This window comes from Rhagoletis zephyria, unplaced genomic scaffold (assembly GCF_001687245.7).
Source record: "Rhagoletis zephyria isolate East Lansing unplaced genomic scaffold, Rhagoletis_zephyria_1.1 Rzeph_scaffold_00002, whole genome shotgun sequence".
NCBI lineage: Eukaryota > Metazoa > Arthropoda > Insecta > Diptera > Tephritidae > Rhagoletis > Rhagoletis zephyria.
Genome location: NW_016157086.1, coordinates 188,076 through 207,745, shown reverse-complemented (window position 1 = coordinate 207,745; position 19,670 = coordinate 188,076). Strand labels below are relative to the sequence as shown.

The 19,670-nt window shown below is 37.3% G+C and overlaps 5 protein-coding genes across 9 annotated transcripts in view; 3 read left to right on the top strand and 2 right to left on the bottom strand.

Annotated features, from left to right (window-relative positions):
- Positions 1 to 478: 478 nt before the first annotated feature.
- PIG-Z (phosphatidylinositol glycan anchor biosynthesis class Z) lies at positions 479 to 3,572 on the top strand. The gene is made up of 2 exons (XM_017618508.1): positions 479 to 842; positions 904 to 3,572. Exons 1-2 carry the CDS (start codon positions 674 to 676, stop codon positions 2,763 to 2,765), a joined length of 2,031 nt encoding a protein of 676 aa, XP_017473997.1. The 5' UTR covers positions 479 to 673; the 3' UTR covers positions 2,766 to 3,572.
- Positions 3,573 to 3,591: 19 nt separating this feature from the next.
- On the bottom strand, positions 3,592 to 6,278 carry Spt (Spitting Image). 2 transcript variants are annotated; one of them, XM_017618624.1, is made up of 8 exons: positions 5,976 to 6,278; positions 5,710 to 5,898; positions 5,432 to 5,644; positions 5,252 to 5,371; positions 4,844 to 5,174; positions 3,908 to 4,726; positions 3,761 to 3,844; positions 3,592 to 3,699 (listed from the first exon to the last, which is right to left on the bottom strand). In XM_017618624.1, exons 1-8 carry the CDS (start codon positions 6,078 to 6,080, stop codon positions 3,614 to 3,616), a joined length of 1,947 nt encoding a protein of 648 aa, XP_017474113.1. In that variant the 5' UTR covers positions 6,081 to 6,278; the 3' UTR covers positions 3,592 to 3,613. The 2 variants fall into 2 exon arrangements, with proteins under 2 accessions (XP_017474113.1, XP_017474174.1); XM_017618685.1 differs by having other exon boundaries at positions 5,438 to 5,644.
- Positions 6,279 to 6,615: 337 nt separating this feature from the next.
- Dark (Death-associated APAF1-related killer) overlaps positions 6,616 to 19,670 on the top strand; it is a 44,118-nt gene continuing 31,063 nt past the window's right edge. Inside the window, exons 1-2 of one of the 3 annotated variants that reach the window (XM_017617912.1) lie at positions 6,616 to 6,695; positions 14,753 to 15,676. In XM_017617912.1, the coding sequence (XP_017473401.1) occupies positions 15,614 to 15,676 (63 nt within the window). In that variant the 5' untranslated portion in view covers positions 6,616 to 6,695; positions 14,753 to 15,613. The other 2 variants (XM_017617984.1, XM_017618280.1) reach the window with 2 other exon arrangements.
- LOC108363685 (stromal membrane-associated protein 1) lies at positions 7,956 to 9,284 on the top strand. Its single transcript, XM_017617158.1, has one exon. The coding sequence runs from the start codon at positions 7,956 to 7,958 to the stop codon at positions 9,282 to 9,284; it is 1,329 nt and encodes a 442-aa protein (XP_017472647.1).
- LOC108365044 (uncharacterized) lies at positions 9,764 to 12,746 on the bottom strand. 2 transcript variants are annotated; one of them, XM_017619002.1, is made up of 2 exons: positions 11,563 to 12,746; positions 9,764 to 11,416 (listed from the first exon to the last, which is right to left on the bottom strand). In XM_017619002.1, the coding sequence occupies exon 1, from the start codon at positions 12,570 to 12,572 to the stop codon at positions 11,583 to 11,585; it is 990 nt and encodes a 329-aa protein (XP_017474491.1). In that variant the 5' UTR covers positions 12,573 to 12,746; the 3' UTR covers positions 9,764 to 11,416; positions 11,563 to 11,582. The 2 variants fall into 2 exon arrangements, with proteins under 2 accessions (XP_017474491.1, XP_017474559.1); XM_017619070.1 differs by having other exon boundaries at positions 11,577 to 12,746.

Below are 19,670 nucleotides of genomic sequence, written 5' to 3'. Positions count from 1 at the left end.
TTTATGTACGTACATGTCTAGCGGTAAAATCACGCCATACGTATACAGTATAAATAGAAGAACAACTTTGTAAGCAGCTAAGTTTTTAAGAGGAACGAATAAAGAAAAAGTTTAAAAGCGTCCGCTAATAGAAATTCGCATATTCAATTTTTATTTCCTCGAGAACTGTCGCTAAAGTTTCGCAACACACGCAGTTTGCCAAACAAAATTTCTGCATAACACCGGCCTAACAAATTATACGCTGATGTCCATACTGTCATTGGTATGAGTTACAACAAACACATCATTTTGACGTAGTGGCCTCCACGGCGAAAAAGTCAGCTGTCGCCCCAACACCACCTTGTTTAATACACCTTGTTTTTACTAGTTTGCCTTTCAATAGCTTTTTCTGAAAATTTTCTCTCGCTGCGAGTACTTACTAGAAAAGTTATTGAATGCACCTATTTTCGCTCTTTATTTCCATTTTTCTACCATGAAGGACGCTCTCTGTGTGGAATAAGCCTAATTTTTGATTTTTATTACTAATTTTCAAGTTATCGAACGGACTAATTTTCAGGGGGGGTTCGACCGGCTGTTTTTTCACCCTTTTGTTTCCATCGTATTCCAAAACAAAAGAAACCAACATCCATGAACAAATTCGTAATTAAAACAGGGTATATTTTAATTAAAGGACATGAAATTAACTCGTTACATTCATCAATTGTGGCTACGGCATAGCACCACCGATGAATGTTGGTACACATATTTGTTTTTTGCCGCGCTCCGAGTTGTGCTAGTTTTTATACCGCAGAAGGGCTATATACATCCTGATGAGTTTTTTCAGTCCGTGGAAGTGATGACAGGTAGGCCATTAAGCCCAATGAAAGAGTTTCGTTGTTTTTATTGCATATTTGTATCTACTAGGTGATCATTTTCAGTTGGAGCATGTCCGCACATGGGAATTTAACAACACAATGCCTGTGCGCAGCATTACACTGCAATTCCTTCTGCTACGCGTTCCTTGGAGCTTTCTAGAGGTGTTTGCTTTGTATTTCCGCCGTTACTTTGGCATAGAACTACTGCAAAGCTATACATACCTGGTATTTCCGCGGCTTATAATGTGTGTGCTGTCGTTTGTTAACGACTGGAGCATGTATCGGATATGTCGCTTGTATAGTCTGCACTACGAAATAAGACTCCTAGCTCTAGGCAGCTCTTGGGTAATATTAATCTTTGGTACACGCACATTTTCCAATACTCTTGAATTAGCATTATGCTCTCTACTACTGGCGCTTGTTGCCGAATGCATGATCAAAACGAATACGATTGTGTATAAGAAAGAGGTTCTGGAAGAGCGTTATGAGAAGGCCAAATCTATAAGCGAACGCGTTAAAATGTGGCGGCTATCCAAAGCATTGCCAGCGCATAACTACACTCACACTTTACTCGTGTCCAGCATTTGCGTGGCTGGTGTTTTTAACAGGCCCACATTCCTGCTTTATGGTGCGCCAACGGTATTTTATTGGATGCTGCGTGGTATGGGTACGAAAACCATTACATTCCGTGACTTCAATCTGCGTATGCTGGTATTTTGTATGAGCGCCTTACCGGCTCTTTCCTTTTTCATAGTTTGCGATTCATTTTATTACAAATATTTGACCGTTGGTGAGCTGCAAATGCTGCGGTTGGGTATAAATAACTTTGTGAGCACACCTTGGAATTTTATCAAGTACAATTTGGACTCAAAAAATACTGCAGATCATGGGCTACATCCGAAATACTTGCATATTTTGGTCAACATCCCATTGCTGTACAATGTGCTTGGTGTTGTGACGCTTGTAACGTTTGCACACCTCTTAATTCGTTTCTTCCGGGCCGAATATCAAGGATTGCCGCGCGCACAGAGCATTATTAGTTTAATGTCCAGCGCTATATTTGTGCCACTCTTATTTTTATCGCTTATAAATCACCAAGAAGCACGTTTTCTGCTGCCGCTGCTTTTCCCTATCGTCTTACTACATGCGCCCAAGTTGTATCATGGACTATGTCCAACCTACCCATTCAAAAAGGAACATCCGTTGTTGCGCAAAATATATGATTCGGTGCTATCAACACGGGCTTCCGCCAAACCGCTGATGAAAACCTGGTACATGTGTAACATTGGGCTCGCCGTCTTCTTTGGATTTATCCATCAAGCAGGTGTGTATCCACTAACCCAGCACTTTGAGGCCATCATGCAAACAAAATCACCCGCCCAGCATATACATCTCATCACCACGCACATCTACAATATACCACTGACCTTTATTAATGTTCCCAGTTCACAAGTGCTGCATACCAATCGAGAAACGGGGCAGCGCTATCGGCGGCATAAGGATTTCTACATATACGAATATGGTGGGCTTAAATGGCCTCAGTTAATGGGCAAAATTAAGTTGATACTTTCACATTGTGAAATGAAATATACAACAAAGCAACAGAAATATCGGCTTTTTTTAGCGTTGCCTGCCGCGCTTATTGACGACTTGACCACGGAATTGAAGGCGGAAAGTGCAAGTTCGTATATGCGCCACCACCTGGTTCGTATATTCTACCCACATTTGTCCACGGAAGCGTTGCCACGCTTGAATGTTTGGCATGATACTTCAAAAGATTCAGATTCAAAGTTAAACTACAGCTATCTGAGTGACAGATTATTATCATTCACGCGGGAGTTCGGTTTGGCGCTCTATGAGTTACAACCGCAACGGAAAAGTCAAACGGAAAAACTACAAACTAACAAGTAATTTTTAGCAAAAGAACAAAACTGACTTCAATTCTCATATAAATATATATATATATATATATTTCACGATCCAATGATCGGATCTAAACCAGATTAGTATGGGACCACCCCTGAGACACTACAATTCCGATGCGAAAAAGAGTTATCGAAATCGGTTGACGTGGTCCAAAGTTATGCGGTAACATACATAAAAAACAAATTCGGTTAAAAAGATGTCACGGCGAAGCACATAAGTGCCGAATGATAAAACTGCGATTGAGTAAGCAATTCAATAATTCGCCATTATTATTTATATATTATCAACCCAAAGCTGCAAATATGTATGTATGAATGTATTGGGCTTTTTGCTTAACATTCCGCTTTTTTAAGTAAGTGGTTTTTCTTAAATAATAAAATATATTTTAATTAATCAACAAATGGGTAAGGGCATAAATGTGGCGGGAAGCTAATAGCGTTTATGTACATCATAATTTAAAATATAACTATTTTATTTTTTGTAAATATTATTTTTAATATTATGAACTATCGGCCGGATATACATACATATGTATTAATAAAATACTGAAGGTAGAGTTCATAGGAGCTTACAGTTTTATAACTTCGCGTTATATAAAAAATTAAATTTCGTTAAAATCAAGGATTGTATAATACGTATTTTAAGTAAAGATCACAATACAAAAAATATTGCTAATTAAAGTATTTATGATAATAAGCTTTACCGAGTTAAAAAAAAAAACTATTACTGCATAAACTAGTTATATGTAGTTTAAATATTTTTTTCAATAAAATATTTTAGCTACCTTTGGAAGTAAAAACCATGATAAAATCGATAAACTTCTTCGAAGAGAGTTATTCAATACGTGATAAGTTCAGCAGCTGCTCGTTCTCTGAGGACAAACCATTTTCAGATATCTGTGTTAGCTGATCAAGAATTTCTGTAGTCATGAAACAAAACTTTAACTATTAACAATTGCATCGATTTGCCGTATCACTTACCGGTAATTTGTAAGCTAGCTGAATTTTGCAAATAAAAATCGCGAACTTTTTGCCGCTTAAACATCACCGTGCGCAAACTCTCCTCTGCAAAAAAATATTAAAGAATAGTATATATTTAAATTAAATAGGCTCATAAAAAGCACTCACTTCTGCGCACACTGTTACCACAACGACTCTGTCTTATCTGCTGCCAGTCAATGCCGGACTTTGAAAGCAAATCCCCTTTTGCCACAGCCTGCGTAACTTGCAGTGCCGTTAGCGGGCACTTCGAATAGTTGCAACGCATCGATTCACTCACAGCACGCCTACGCGGAGTGAATATTTCGCTTTCATTGCGATACAAAATACTACAAACGCTAGGTTCAATGGCCTGCAGCAAAAGTTGTGATTCATACAAATCTAGTGTATGCGTTTCAGCTATCGGCAGTGTAGGCAAAATTATGTTCGTTTCGAGTTTCTTGCTGAGCTCCTGTTGCGTCTTATCGATTGCATCTACGAACTTGCGCATGACTGCACGCAAAATCTTAAAGCGTTTCAGTATACGCGAATTCTCCACCTGATTTGCACATACCATAATTGCACGACATTCATGTAACATTAAGGTCAGCTTTTGAAAGTACTCCAATCGCTTACAATTCGTTTGTTGGAGGTCTTTTTTGTTTGTAGGATGCTGAAAATATTGCAAGAGAAATTCACCCATTTGCACCATATCGTCCAGCTTGGACTTGTTGAACTCTTTTTCGGTTTGAATAATGCAATTGTTGAGCATTTCATGAAAGCATCTGGAGATGGGTTTAATATCCACAATTTCACATATAACAGATTTCAATTTCGTTATCTCCTCGTAGAAATGTTGCTCCATAATTTCAGAATGCATATCTGCGCCGTTTCTTGTTTGCAATGACGGTATAATGCATGAGTCAAGTGCCTCTAATGAGGCCATGCAACTAAGCACCAACGTCTTTACTGAAATACAAATTATAATGAAAATATATTGTTTTTATTAAATTAAAAAATTCAATTAAAACAGATTGTTTTTAAAAACATTCATAATTGCAAAATATTGCAGTTAATACACATTACATTTCGGACAATGCGATTCATTGGCGGCAAAAAGTCCTATTTGAGCCAAGCGGTCCAAGTTTACGTCAAAATCTGCTATAAACTCGTCTAGCTCAGCATCATCACTACCACATTGTCGCATTTTAGCACGAAGCTTGTCTAACGAAAATTTTTCTAAATCGGTGAAGCATATGAAAATCAGTCGCAAAATAGTGTCATCAACGTATTGATGCAATTGATTCAACGAATCTCCCAGTGCAATAGCTTTCAATCTACGATTCCATTCGTTCGTCTGAGCTAGCTGAAAGTTCATGGAACATTCTTCTACAAAAGCTTTGCTATCACGCAGCACCTTATTAACATAAATAAAAAAAAAATCGTGAGTCAAGCACCTACTTTAGAAATCGAAGTGTAAATGAGAAGAAATACCTTTTGGCATAAGGCACTTAGTGCTGTTTTATCCTCGAATAGTGCTACGTTAGCCAGAGCAAGTGCATGGCCTACCATAAAACGCACGGCACGATGTATTTCATTGCTGCATTCAATTGCCTTCAAAAAAATTGTTTATTACAAAATTGTACATGGTACAAGATAGTTGTTTGTTCTTACACTTACATATTCAATATCGATATCTGGATTCTCCTTGTACGTGTTGAAGCCAGCCACAAGGTCTTTTGCTATTTCCAACAGTACCATAAAACCATACCCCGACATCGCCTGTTCTGATGTTTTATCATGACCAAGGACTGACATATTACCAGCAGCAATCTCTAGTCTATCCATACACCATAATATTCGATCTACAAAGTGTCTCCGGGAGGACTGTATGGAATAAAATTATTGATATTTTCGCATGATTTAAAGTTTCGAATTTATTTCATTCTTACCGTAATTGCTCTTCCAGCTGTTTCTTCGGCGCGTATTACACGTTCCAAATACTTTGTACACAAGCACACTTGTGCCAAACAAAGAAAAACAGTATCCAGATTTTCATTATCATCGAGTTCTTCCTCAACTTCGCTGGCTATAAACTTGTGCAGACCAGAAGCAAACTCATAAAAATCGCCACAGAAATTCTAAAACCATCAATTATACATAAGTTAACAATTATACATAAAATGACCGAATCAAAACAATAGCAAGATCGTCTTACATTTAACCAATCTATGCCGCATTCCGCTCCACAATATCCTTTGGATATTACTTTTCGGCTCCTCGAAAGTTGGTTTTTCAGCATTTGTAGTCCAACAGCTGCCATATTATTCTTTATTTGAAAAACAAAATTTTCCTAGCGTGCACACTTTTCCACAGAGCGCCGTTTAATTTTTTTAAATTGAGTTCGTCTGCTTCTTCCTTTTATGACGATTCACAATCTAGGGTTTTTGACGTTAATTAATTCGCCGTAATATTTTGACAACCAACTTTTCGCTTGTTTTCGCCGCCATTCGACGTTTTTCATTCGGTCATGACCAAGGCGAATTTATTAATTCGCCTTGGTCATGTCAGTGGTGAATCTTTTTTATTTTTTGATTGGCACCAGAGTAATTTCAGCAGCAGCTTTTTCAAAATTTACTCAAAATTGCCATTTTTTTGAATATTTTCCAATTGCTTAACAAATGCAACAAGCTTGGTAGTGCAAATTAAAGTATAAAGTTTAGTATAAGCGAAAATATCGAAAATTTTTGCAACCGTATACAAACAGCAGCAAGATCTTTTCAAGTGTGTGTATAGTAGAGAAGAGGAAAAATGAGTTCAACTGCGAGCCGCAAAGAAAATGAAAGGACCAAATTAATACAGGAAAAATGCCAAACTCTGCTGACTCAGATGCTTCGCGATGAGGACAATAAATACTGCGTTGATTGTGATGCAAAAGGTAACGAAGAAATTGGAATAAGGCTAAGGTTAAATAAGACAACTAACACGCAAGCCACCAAACCACCAGTTTCGTGAGCTCCCTTAGGGAATTTGCCTTAAACGCAAGCGGGGGTAAAGCATGTTCCACCTGGACACAAAATGATAGGGAATTCATTATACCTTCAAATCTAAAAAGTGCCTTTTAAATATATTCAACGGAATGGCATTCGAATAGGGATCTTCTCATTGTCTAGTAAGTACTAACAGCATTGCTTATAAAACATAGGCTACAATATGTTGCCATTAAAGGCAACCAACACTAAAATGTATTGTCTAAAGAAATCGAAAATTATTGGACACCTCTGTACGTGACCACCAAATTTAGATAGAATTAGCGTTGTGATTGAATAATTCAGCGCTGGTATGAATGCTCATTGCATAAACGCAGTGTTTAAGCCCCTTACGCCACTTTTGGCATATCATTTGCGACTGTCATTTATATTTACTGCACTGCTGGATGAGTGCTTGTAAGATATGTACAACCTATCCACGGGCTTCGTTCATATTTGATTTATTTTTTCCGTTCATTTGTTATCATAGTATAGTGATAGTAAAAGTAAGCGCTGCACTGTTTCTGTTTGGCTTCATAACCTTTCTATGACTATTTAATTACTTAGTTTCAATGGGAAAATTTGTTAAAAATCAATATACGGCAAACAATGTTTATCGGCAACTAACGGAAAGATTTTCTTTGAAAACCTTTCTTCCCACTTAATTATTTGAATTTAGAATCCGTGTTAATTTTTCTATAAAAAATTATTATTTTACTTTAAGAGTTGTTTTTATTTGTAAATCTTATCATGAGTCACTGACAAATACCAGTTTAAAATATGTAAGTGAAGATCACAAGTTAGCACGACGAGAGGCAGAAAATATAAACTTGGTTTAGCATCGACGACTCTGATAAAAGTGCTTCGCTGACAACGCATGCAACTGTTGTTGCTAAGAGCTGTGTTATACTGATAAGCAACTTGTGTTTATTTTTTATCGTACAAAGGAAACAACTAATCGTGGATATATTGAATATATGAAGTAAGTTATTTTCGCCGGTTAATGCTTCTTTTATATTACAGGACCGCGTTGGGCGTCTTGGAATCTTGGCGTTTTCTTATGCATACGTTGCGCAGGCATTCATCGTAATCTTGGCGTACACATATCGCGAGTTAAATCGGTCAATTTAGACACCTGGACGCCAGAACAGGTGATCTCATTGCAACAGATGGGCAATTCTCGTGCGCGTGCCGTTTATGAAGCACAGTTACCAGATGGTTTCCGCCGTCCCCAGACCGATACCGCATTAGAGTCATTCATACGTGCTAAATATGAGCACAAAAGGTATTTGGCGCGAGAATGGGTGCCGCCGTCACCACCAAAAGTAGATTGGGCCAAAGAAATTGACGAAGAGTTAGAGCGGCAAAAACGCAAGAAAAAAGCAGCCCAAGCGTGCACTTCAATGGGGCTTAGTGTGATGAGTGGCGTGGGCACCGGGGGTGATAAGAAAAGCACCACATCATTGTCAGGTTCGAAATCAGCGGCACTGCCAGCGCCGTTGCCGAAACCCAAGGCAGGACAAGTTGGCAGTAGTTGTAGCCCTAAAACACAGCGCATTTCTACGAATTCGACAGGCGGCGAAGGCAATCACAGCAGCGATTTGCTCGGTCTCTCTTCACCTACAAAGCCATTGCAGCATAATGTGGGTGGTGGCGCAGCCCAGGATTTGCAAAATGACAGCTTCACTGGTTTTCTTAGTGCGACTCCTTCAGTTGTTATGCAACCTGGGGAACACAATAAAGCTGGGGAATCTAATGGACAAAATACCACGCAAAACTCACTGGCTAAAGACGAAGAAGATTTTTTTAATCAAGGTTCGCTAACTGGCTCTGAAAAAGATAAGTCAGGGAAGCTGACAAAGGATAGTATATTGGCATTGTACGGTACCGCACCAAGCAGCACAGGAAATTCACACAATCCACATGGTGGCCAAATGCCTTTTGGCCAACCACAGTCAATGTTCGTTGCCACTGGCGCTTACTCAGGCGGCATGGTTCCCGGTTATATGGGCGCAGGTGGCGTACCACATCCCCAGCAACCTCAATTCATGACACCGCCGAATTCCACAAGCATGTATAATGCACCCGTCATGACCGCGCCCACTGCGTTCACCACACCAGGCATGCATATGGGTGGTGCGGGCGCTACAGGCGGCTTTAATGCCCAATTCCCTGGCTCGGCCAGTACCGGCATCTACACACAACAACACCTGGCGGGTCTTGGGAATATGATGATTAACAGCGGACAACTAGCGGGCCAAATTAATCTTATGCAAACCAATCAGAATCTGTTAAGTGGCATGCCTATGATGGGCGTAGGTGCCACGTCGGCAGCCATGGTGCAGCAGCCGCCGATGGGAATGAGCATACCCATGGCGAGTGTGCCAATGTCAGCAACATTTCAAGCGGCACCTGCAGCTGCAGCAGGCGCCTCTACTAATACACATGGTCTGAACCAACAATTCAGCAACTTAAATATCGGTAATGTGTGGCAATGAGGGGAATACAAATTGCGGGTTGGTGAATAATAGCGCCTGCATCACATGCCGTCAAAATCCAACTTGCCTTTTTTAATTCGTCGCTGTCGCAGGCCACGTCAATGGTACGTTGAAATTTTAAATAAAAATGGAGCTTAATAGTTTGAAGATGATTATAACTGAAATTAATTATTGTTCCTTTAAGCTTCTTAAAAGAAAACTAATCAATGTAATTATTAAAAAAATTAAGATTTCCCCACAAGATCCGGTGCTTAATTCCTCCTTTGAGCTTTAAACAATGCACCGTAGTTCATTCCTTACTGACACGCAATAATATCACAAGCCAAACGAAAACATTTATACTAAATATTTTGAAAATGATAAGGAAAAAAAGCGATGCAAATCGATTCATTCATTACTGTTGCGGTTAAGTTGGATAAGGTCTCTTGCTGTTCGGCAAGATCTAGAAAAGGGTTATTGCAATTAATTTATAGCGGTTCAGGCTTCTTAATTTATTTACATGTAATTAAGCGATTTTGTGTTTCACCTACATACATGTAGCAATTCAGTGTATAGCAGTATAAAGCGGTTTGTTGAAATCAATTCCAAAAATTAGCAGCTTTAATATCAGGGTACATATGTAGGTATGTACTATGTAGTAAGATATTTTCTTTTCCCGGCAATAATTGTTAATGAATTACGAAATCTAAGTCTTTGAACACAAAGGTCCTTCCGGCCAACAAGTTTATTACTGTTTATAATCCACAAAAAGGTGTATTACTTATACATATACTTATACATATGAAAAATTAGAAAAAAAGAAAATCTAAGAAAACAGACAGATGTTGTAGAAAGAAAATGCGTACATACATATGTAAATTGGAGCTAGGAATCAGTATGAATGGAAAGGAAAACATCCCTCCAAAGTAAGATTAAAGTTTGAGCGTGTGAGCCAAATCTTAGTTGACCTTTATAATTTAATGTTTCATATTTCTTTGAATACACAACCATAATTGTAAGTTTATTACGAAGTTTAATTGAAACTATCAATATCAATAAATACATATATAAATCTAAAAAATAAACACTGGTTTTATTGACGAAATTTACTTATATAATAATAATAATATTTTGGTGCTGCGTCGTGATCTTGTCACACAAATGGAGGGACCTACAGTCTTACGACGCCTCCGAACAGCAAATAGACTTTATGAGATGCCTTTTTTAAGGCAGAAATCCATTCGGAGGTGTTAAAAAATGCATAAGTGCAGAATACGACCCGTCAAGCTAAAAAAAACTAAGAAGTGGGTGTGGTTCGTGCTTTTTTCTGATATTTTCGAGGCTAGGGAGGGGTGTATTACAACTTTTTTATAAACTTACAATTGTTTATAGTAACATAAGTTAAACTGTTGCCAGTCAGATGTACATATTTTTCGCCATAAATGAAATAATGACATCTTATTTGTGAAAATTCTCATTGTTCTTGGTTAATAATACACTCTCCCAGGTAGAGAATGTTTTTCCCAGCATTGACGTCGTGATTCCAGCAAGTACGGCAGTTTGGACAAAACTGGTACCTGTGTGGCGATTTGGACGTCAGGTTTACGTTGTAACATTTTGCGCAAAGTTTGGTTGTTCTGAATTCGTTAACCATTAGAATGTCTGCTGTTCGTTGACTTAAAGCTGCGATTAGTAGGCGATTAGGTACTCGCCTATATCCGCGCATTGGTGAGTTTGAAGCAATCTCTGTTGATCCGGTGCAGATTAAAGTTTTCTCTTCTTTGTTTGGTACCAGTTGTTGCGCAATTTGGTTGCAGGCTTTTTGTCGGCAAATGTATTTCTTCAGCTTCAGCCGAGCCACCTTTCTTTGCGAGGCTATTTTTTGTTTTTGCTCCAGTATTTCAAGTTCAAATTTACAATATTCTTTAAAATTTGACGAATTCGCAGACAATTCTGAATTTGTGGTGAAATCTTTCGTATATTTATTTAGTTTTATTTTGCGAGAATAGAAACCAGAAAGGTGTTGATAGTACGAATTTTTAATTTTCACAGGAACATTGTTCTGGATGCCAGCTAAAATTAGCCGACACCCAGGATCTAGGCCAATTTTATTTTCATATTTTGTTGCACGTATTTTTATTAACAGCCGTATTCTAACAAAGTCACAAACTTTAGCTCATTACTGCTGTGATTTCTACCGCGCCTCAAAGCTTGCCGCTCAAAAAATATGACGCTTCAATTCAATTTTTTAAATTTTTGTGTATTTTTCTAGCACTCAAAATCGAATTTTTTGTGACACATTTCTCGGCGCACTGGAAATCACAACAGTGATGAGCTAAGTTTTGTGACTCTGTTAGAATAGTGGGGTATATCTCCTGTACGATCCGTTTCTTTTTCTTTAAGTTTTCTCTTTTTCACTAGCTTAGTTTCGTTTTGTATTTTTATTTGCTTTTCCATACAAAATGAAATGGAGATGCCATCAGTTTGTAAGGATGAAAACGTTTTAGTGCACGTTGAAGGAATTTTAAAATACTTTCCAAATTCACTTTTATCGAAGGAAGAAAATGGTCCTTTGAATAATTTTAATCGACACAATAGTTGATGGAACGCAAATCGATCGTATCTGACGTGATGTAAACCGTGTTTTAGTTGTGGTATCAATGAAAAATTTTGTATTTCTTTGATTTCATTATACCGTTGCAGGTTATAAAATAATTCTATGGACGACCAAAATAGTTTGACATTCTCTATTTCGTGTAGCTTTTTCCCGTTCCATTTTAAATCGGTACGCATACGTTCAAGTACCGCTTCATCTGGGCTATTTTTGGAATTTTTATCGAATAGGTAGCTCAGTGTATTATATACCTTTTTTTTGTCTTCTTCAAATTTGAAATATTTTCTGAGCCGAGTACAACCGTGCATCCAAATATTGTTGTGGAATATTGTTAGGAATTTATTCGCGTTTTCCACAAATAAATTCGGCCGATACGAACTATCGTACAACTTGAGGTTTTTGCGCAGCATATTATACTCCTGGTCTATTGTATATTTTGGTTTTTTCTTTACCATTAGATGGTAATAACAGTCCAGAAAATTTATGGGTTCAAAGTTTTGTTGTTCCCAACGTTTCATCAAGGTAAAGTGAATGTATCTTGATAGCTCGATGAATAGAGACGACATCTCCTCCACATCCTTTTGTATTTGATCATATACATGGAAATTTTTACATGATAATCGTAGAGCTTTTTTTACTACGGTACAGGTTGTTTTATTACTTTCTTTTTCGTCAAGTGGCCTTTTCCGACTCATGGCCTCAATTTCTGTTGCTTTACTTTATCGCGGTTTTCACGAACGCTGTTTCGAACCAAGAATAAACAATTTTAAGTTAATTTATTAGCAATGACGGTCGCATGACGGGACAATTTTCTCAAAATCGGCACTGTCCCGCCAAAATCGGTACGAATGGCCACTGTACACATAACGCCAAAGTACAATAGGGGTATTCTCTGAGTCTTGCAAAGCCCTTGCAAGGTGCACGGATTGCACGGTTTGCAAAGCTGTCCCATACGAAAACCGGTTTTTTCCGTGCAATCCGTGCAATCTGTGCACCGTGCAAGGGCTTTGCAAGACTCAGAGAATACCCCTAATATGTTTTAGTGCTGTTGCAAAAATTGTAAACGAAGTTTTCTAATTACTTGACTTAGGTCCATTTTCTCAAATAGGTTTTACATCTGCACTTCAAACACAAATTTTGTTCTGAGAAAAAGATCTTTCAGTTTTGCTTTATTTTTTTACCTCATTTTCGGTCCAGTATATATATATATACATAGTAATTTATAATAATAATAAGAATAATAATAATAATAATAACAGCATAAAATAGCAGGTTTGGTGGCTGGCGAGGCCTAGTCTTCAGTCTACTTTTGTGTGCGGCGGGCGGAAAGACCTAGTTTCCGCTCCGCGCTGCGGACAGGCTGTTGATCAAGGTCGGTAAGGCCGGGTTTCCGATCCATGTTCCCGAAATCATTACTTTGAATGTGTGGCAGGCGGAAAGCCTTAGTTTCCGCTCCGTGCTGTGGACAAGCTGTTGATCATGGTCGGTGGCAATTCTCAAAAATATTTCCACCAGTTACCTTTCTCAAACCTCTTTAATTTAATATCTTTGTTGCAATTAAGAATAAAAAATTATAGTTTAATTTATTAGATTAAAAAGTGACTGGTTGGCAGTACATACATAAATTTCAGATGAGTTCTACTACTAACTACTATGCTTACCTAAATCCTTAAATTCTAAATTCGCAGCGGAAAGGCTTATGCTGCTTCGCTGTTGTCACGCGAGTTAATCTGCAGGGAATTAAGAATAAAAAAAATTGTTAATATATTACCAATGAGTTAAGTAAATTTTTCTTACCTAACGCTAGATATATTCTTAAATTTTAAATTTGCGGCGGAAAGGCTTACTATTTCTGCTGCGGCACTGTCTCGCTGTTATCACGCGAGTTAATCTGCAAGGAATTAAGACACTACATAAATTTCCACTTCTGTATTTAAATATAACTCTTAAATTTAAAATTCGCGGCTGAAATACGCCAAAATATTGCCGAAAATCAATCGATTGTGCTTAAGGTGCCGGCTGCTTTCGATTGTACATAAATTTCCATTTCTTATTTTTCTTAGCCAACATTTGATCGGAATATTTCCGATAATCGAAATGCAGAACATCAAATTTCCGATAGAATTCCGATTCGAAGTGGATCGAAATGTAGAACAAGGCGGAATCGGAAATAATTTCCGATTGCCGGAATGCAGAACACCAACAATCGGAAACAAATCCGATTCCGATTTGAATCGGATTGCAGAACAGGGCTGATGAGTCGGAAGTGAAAATATTCTGGTTTTCTTTAATTTTGATTATTATTATAGTAAACTTGAATTATTGTTCGCTTCCATTTCGGTGAAGCGTGCAAATTATTTATTAAGGAAATATCGAATAACCAACAGCAAATTTTATTTACTTTTGAAAGCGAGTTACTAATAATAACTCATATTATAGATAAAGCACTCACTCACTAGATAAAGCACTCAAAATTCAAAATCAAGTAAATTTATCAATTATTATTATTTAATTGTTTATCTACATAAATTTCCACTTCTTATTTTGCTTGCAAACATTTGAACTATGAATCGCAAATTAGGCTAATGGTCTGAAAGAAAAAACCAAAATATACAATAGACCAGGAGTATAATACGCTGCGAAAAAACCTCAAACTGTACGATAGTTCGTACCGGTCGTATTTTTTTGTGGAAAACGAGAATAAATTTCTGGCTGCGAATCTTGATTTTTGATTTGATTTGGAATTTTGATGCAATCCTGAGTTAATTGGTAATCCTGACAATAAACCTGATTTTTGATTTGATTTGGAATTTTGATGCAATCCTGAGTTAATTGGTAATCCTGACACTAACCCTGATTTATTATATAATGACAGAATTTTGATGTAATCCTGAGTCAATTGGTAATCCTCGGTATATAATACACTTAGCTACCTTTCTGATGAAACGTTGGCTGGCATCCAGAACAATGTTCCTGTGAAAATCAAAAATTCATACTATCAACACCTTTCTGGTTTCTATTCTCGCAAAATAAAACTACATAAATATACCAAAGATTTCACCACAAAATCAGAATTGTCTGCGAATTAGTCAAATTATAAAGAATACTGTAAATTTGAACTTGAAATACTGGAGCAAAAACCAAAAATTTTCTCGTAAAGAAAGGCGGCTCGGCTGAAGCTGAAGAAATACATTTGCCGACAAAAAGCCTGCAACCACATTGCGAAACAACTGGTACCAAACAAAGAAGAGAAAACGTTAATCTGCATCGGATCAACAGATTGCTGCGAACTCGCCAATACGACGGAATTTTGATGCAATCCCGAGTTAATTGGTAATCCGGACAATAAACCTGACTACATCGATAGGATTTGTGAATAAATAATTGAAAGTTTTGACAAAACTACATATGCCAGGATACCGGTATAGGCATGACACGGGAAGAGCTTATACACAATTTGGGTATGATAGCCCGAAGTGACTCCAAAAAGTTTCTACAGCAAGGGAACGAAAAAGGTGTTGGTATTCATCGAATATTATTGGGCAATTCGGTGTTGGATTCTATTCTGCTTGTATGGTTGCTGACAAAGTAGAAGAATTTACGCGCTCTTCGAAGGTTAATTCACAGGGATTGAGGTGGGCATCTGATGGATCTGGTTCATATGAAATTCAAGAGGCGGATGGCGTGGCCCATGGTACCAAAATTGTTATTCACCTAAAACCTGAATGCAGGGAATATGCAGATGAGGACCGCATTAGAGGTTGGCATTTTTATTGCTACAGAACAGCGCTTTAATCAAGTAAGTGACAAAACCCACAGCTCTCACACACAAACCCACAGCATCATGGAAATATTGTAAAAATAAACTCAAAATTTTATAGTTTTATTTCAGTTTGTTACTTATTGTCACCTCCCTTGTTAATTTTTTTCTCACATTAAGCGGTTATTTGTTTTAGATTTAGGCCCCTATTGGGAGTGTCGACTGGCAGTAGAATAGAAATTTGTCGATCGAGTCGTTCATCTTTTATTTTGCTATTGTGTAACTTGATCGATAAAAATTTCTACTATTGTGAATGGTTGACTGAATTGTAAACAGGTGTTTGTTTGTTTACATTTGTTTCTTAAGTGTTTTATTTACATCATATTTAAAATAATTGCTTTTATTATAAAATTTAAAAAAATGGACACAGTTGAAATATGGTTTAGTGATGAGGAAGATGATGGAGAAGCTAATAGATTAGTAAAGTTGGCTAAAGCAAGGAGAGAATTGCGAGATTCATCGGATCCCTTGGAATTGGAAGCTGAAGTGTATGTACATATGTGAGTTTTATAAATAGAAGTTGCGTTCCCGATGCTTCACGGGCTTTACATGATTTGCACGAAAAGCTGTTTTCCTCATTAATAAACTTTATGAAAGTTTAAGAAATACGGTACGGTATATTTGTACAATGATGTTGGGTATTTGTTTCCAAACGCGTGACCCGAGCTTAAAAACTTTAACATACAAATGTAGTCAAAGAATTCAACTTTAATTTAAAATAAAGATTTCAAATTTCCGAGCACTAGTCAATTAATAAATAACTCCAACGACTAAAAAACAGCAATAGAAGGCACGGGGGAGAGAATACAGAGGTGGCGCCGATGACGATACCGCTACTCGGCTCTCAGTGATTTTGACAGAATCAGCTGTTTTGGTGACGTCATAGGAGAGAAGACAGCAGTAGTGATGTGCTGAGTCAATACTTTTAAGTACCCAATACTCTCGATACTCGGTACCGAAACATTTAGGTTTCGAATAAAAGCGCACATAGGCCAAAAATATGGAAAAAACGCCTAACAAAACCCGAATGTAAGAGCCAATAGAGCTTTTTTACTGATTCAAATGAAAGATGTATATATGTCGGTTCGATGCCATAATACAGAGAAACCCTTACTTGTTTGAAGCATTTTTGTTCCAGCTGAATCGGACGATATCATTTTTGTAGGCCTGGGACAGATTCTGTAACCAGTTAACGACAATTTTCGAATCGGTATCGTTTTTGTCGACGTTTGATATCAAATATTTGTAAGTCAACAAGTGCGATATCGATCCGAAACTTGTCGCTAACTGGCTACAGAATCTCTCCCCTGAAAGGCTTCTTCATCCGTCAAAGTATTTTTCTTGAACCTTGGATCGACTAAGGTTAAAACTGATAAAATAATATTTTTCTGTGGCGATAAGTTCAAGTGTTTTAGCCGATATCATATAAATTAGTAATGAAAGTTTTTTCTAAACCTGAAATGCATATAATGGCGAGGGTTTAATGTAAATAATCGGTATCGGATACCGAAAAGGAAGTATAGGGTACCGAAATCTTTTTTAAGTATTGGGTACCGAGTATTGGGGACAATTCAGCACATCACTAGTCGCCCTCATTCTCGCCGCTCTCAGTTGTCAACTCTACGATGACGTCACGCTAAAATTACTCTCACGAATTCTGCTGCAATCGGCGCAATCTTGTATTCTATCATTCTTGAATAGAAGGATGAGCCATTAAGGCTATCTGCACACTTGTCGTCCGATCATAGTTGCGTTATCGTCTCGCCCTGAAATTTTGAGCCGAGCACATGCATTTCAAAGGAGATCTGCACACTTGTCGTTATCGGCTAGTTATCGGCAAATCGTAGAATTGTTTGTTTACATTTTATAGGGAAAAATTAGTGAAAAAGTTAATAGTTGCATTAAAATTGCATAAAAATTAGTACTTTTTGCATAAAATTTGTGCAAATTATTAAAAAGTGGATAATTGCATTAAAATTTAATAAATGTGAGCGTTTTAACTATAAAATATGACGAAATTGTATTAAGTCTCTGTGTGCATACACAAAACACATTCCAGGAAAAGAAAAGAAGAGATATTACTGGAAAATGATGTCTAGAAATGTTGCAGCACAGTCTATATTTTAAAAATTGCAGGTTTTTGTAAATATTTCGCGAAAATATCAACCAAAAAAAACAGAAAATACCTGCTCCAAGTGAATTTTTAGACGCCAAATGAATTGAAATATCACGACCGAGTGTGCGAAAGTGTAGTCGTCATGTAATCGTTGCATCATGGTTGTGACGATGAAGCAACTATGATTGGACGACCAATGTGCAGAAAGCCTAAGAAGTATTCACAGTCGCTAATTGAGCAATTATAGGGAATTTACATGAGGCGATTTTTCAGGCGATTTTTAGTTGAATGCAACAATCGCCTGGTGTAAACGGCCTTTCAACTAATCGCTTTCAATGAAGTTGGGCGGCTGCCTACTTTCGTTTAACTTTTGGTTCAACTAATCACCTGTGAAAGTTAAAGCATGTAGATTCCCTGTAAAAGCGACTCTCGCAATAGCATCGATAATCGATAATCGCTTAATAGTCGTTTATCTACTGCCAGTCGACATTCGCAATAGGGATGTAATTTTTGTTCGTTTTATATAACTTACTTGTTGGTTAGTTAATAGTAATAGTTAATATAGGTCTTTCCTAAAATACAAATTGATGAAATTATAGATTGTTTTTTAAAACATGCATAATTGCAAAATATTGCAGTTAATATACATTACATTTCGGACAATGCGATTCATTATTATTTTGTGCTAAATAAAGAATACGCAATCAAGGTAGTGCATAACAAAGACAGTATAAGAAAATAATGTCATCAGTAGATAAAGCAAAGGACAGGAAAGATGCGAAAGTGGACTCTGGGCTTCAACGCCCGTATTGGGAGGTCAGCAGCTGAATGCTGAAAAGGAGAAAGAAGCGTTTACAATAGGGCTGCCAGACGTCCCGGTTTTCCCGGACATGTCCCGGTTTTAGACTATTTGTCCCGGTGTCCCGGTCCAACCTTAAAATGTCCCGTGTTTCGTTTTAGAGTCCCGGTTTTTGATTTGATTGCACAAATTTTAATAAAAGTTCAAAAATCACTACACTAAGGGAAAAAACGCGTTGTAACGCCCTATCCCAGCTTATTTTCAATGTATTTTCCTTTGAGAGAGGGCATTTTTGAACCGAATTCAGAGATAGGGCGTTATTCAACCAAATTCTGAGGTAGGGTATTTTTCAATAATATTCTGAATTAGGGCGTTTTTCAATCAAATTCTGAAGTAGGGCGTTCTTTGAGATAGGGCGTTTTCGAACTGGCTGCCGAGATAGGTCGATATTCCACTCAGCTATCGATATGTACCTAAATACGTTCAAAATGACGTGCACAGAGTTTTACAATTATATTAAGGAAAAGACAGAAGTTTTGAAACAAGTTTACAGCAACGAAAAATATGACTGATATTTTAATGTTATCTTGTACTTATATCTTTTTCTTTCATGAAACCTAGAGTACTTATAAGTACAATGCCGTACTAAATTATTGGCTCGGAGGCTCTTTAATCAGATCTTATAGACAAATTTTTAAAATGTAGCTTTTGAGCCAATTAATAAAGTGCAAGTCTGAAGTTGCCAGCAAATTTCGTTGATTTTTAGTAGGGATGTGCCGGGTATCCGGTAGATATCCTGAATCCGGCCTATCCGGCCGTTTTTTGGTTATCCGGTTATCCGGCCGGATACTGGCTAATATCCGGCCGGATTCCGGATATCGATTATAGAAGATTCAATTTAGAAATTTAACCCAGATTTTTTATTTTTGTAATCCAATTTAATAGTATCTAATTAGTAATCAATGTTAACAATTTGTATATTTTTCATTATGAAAAGAAGAATTTCCGCATTATCGGGCAACAACCTATTTCTATTTTCAACATAAATGTTACTCGAT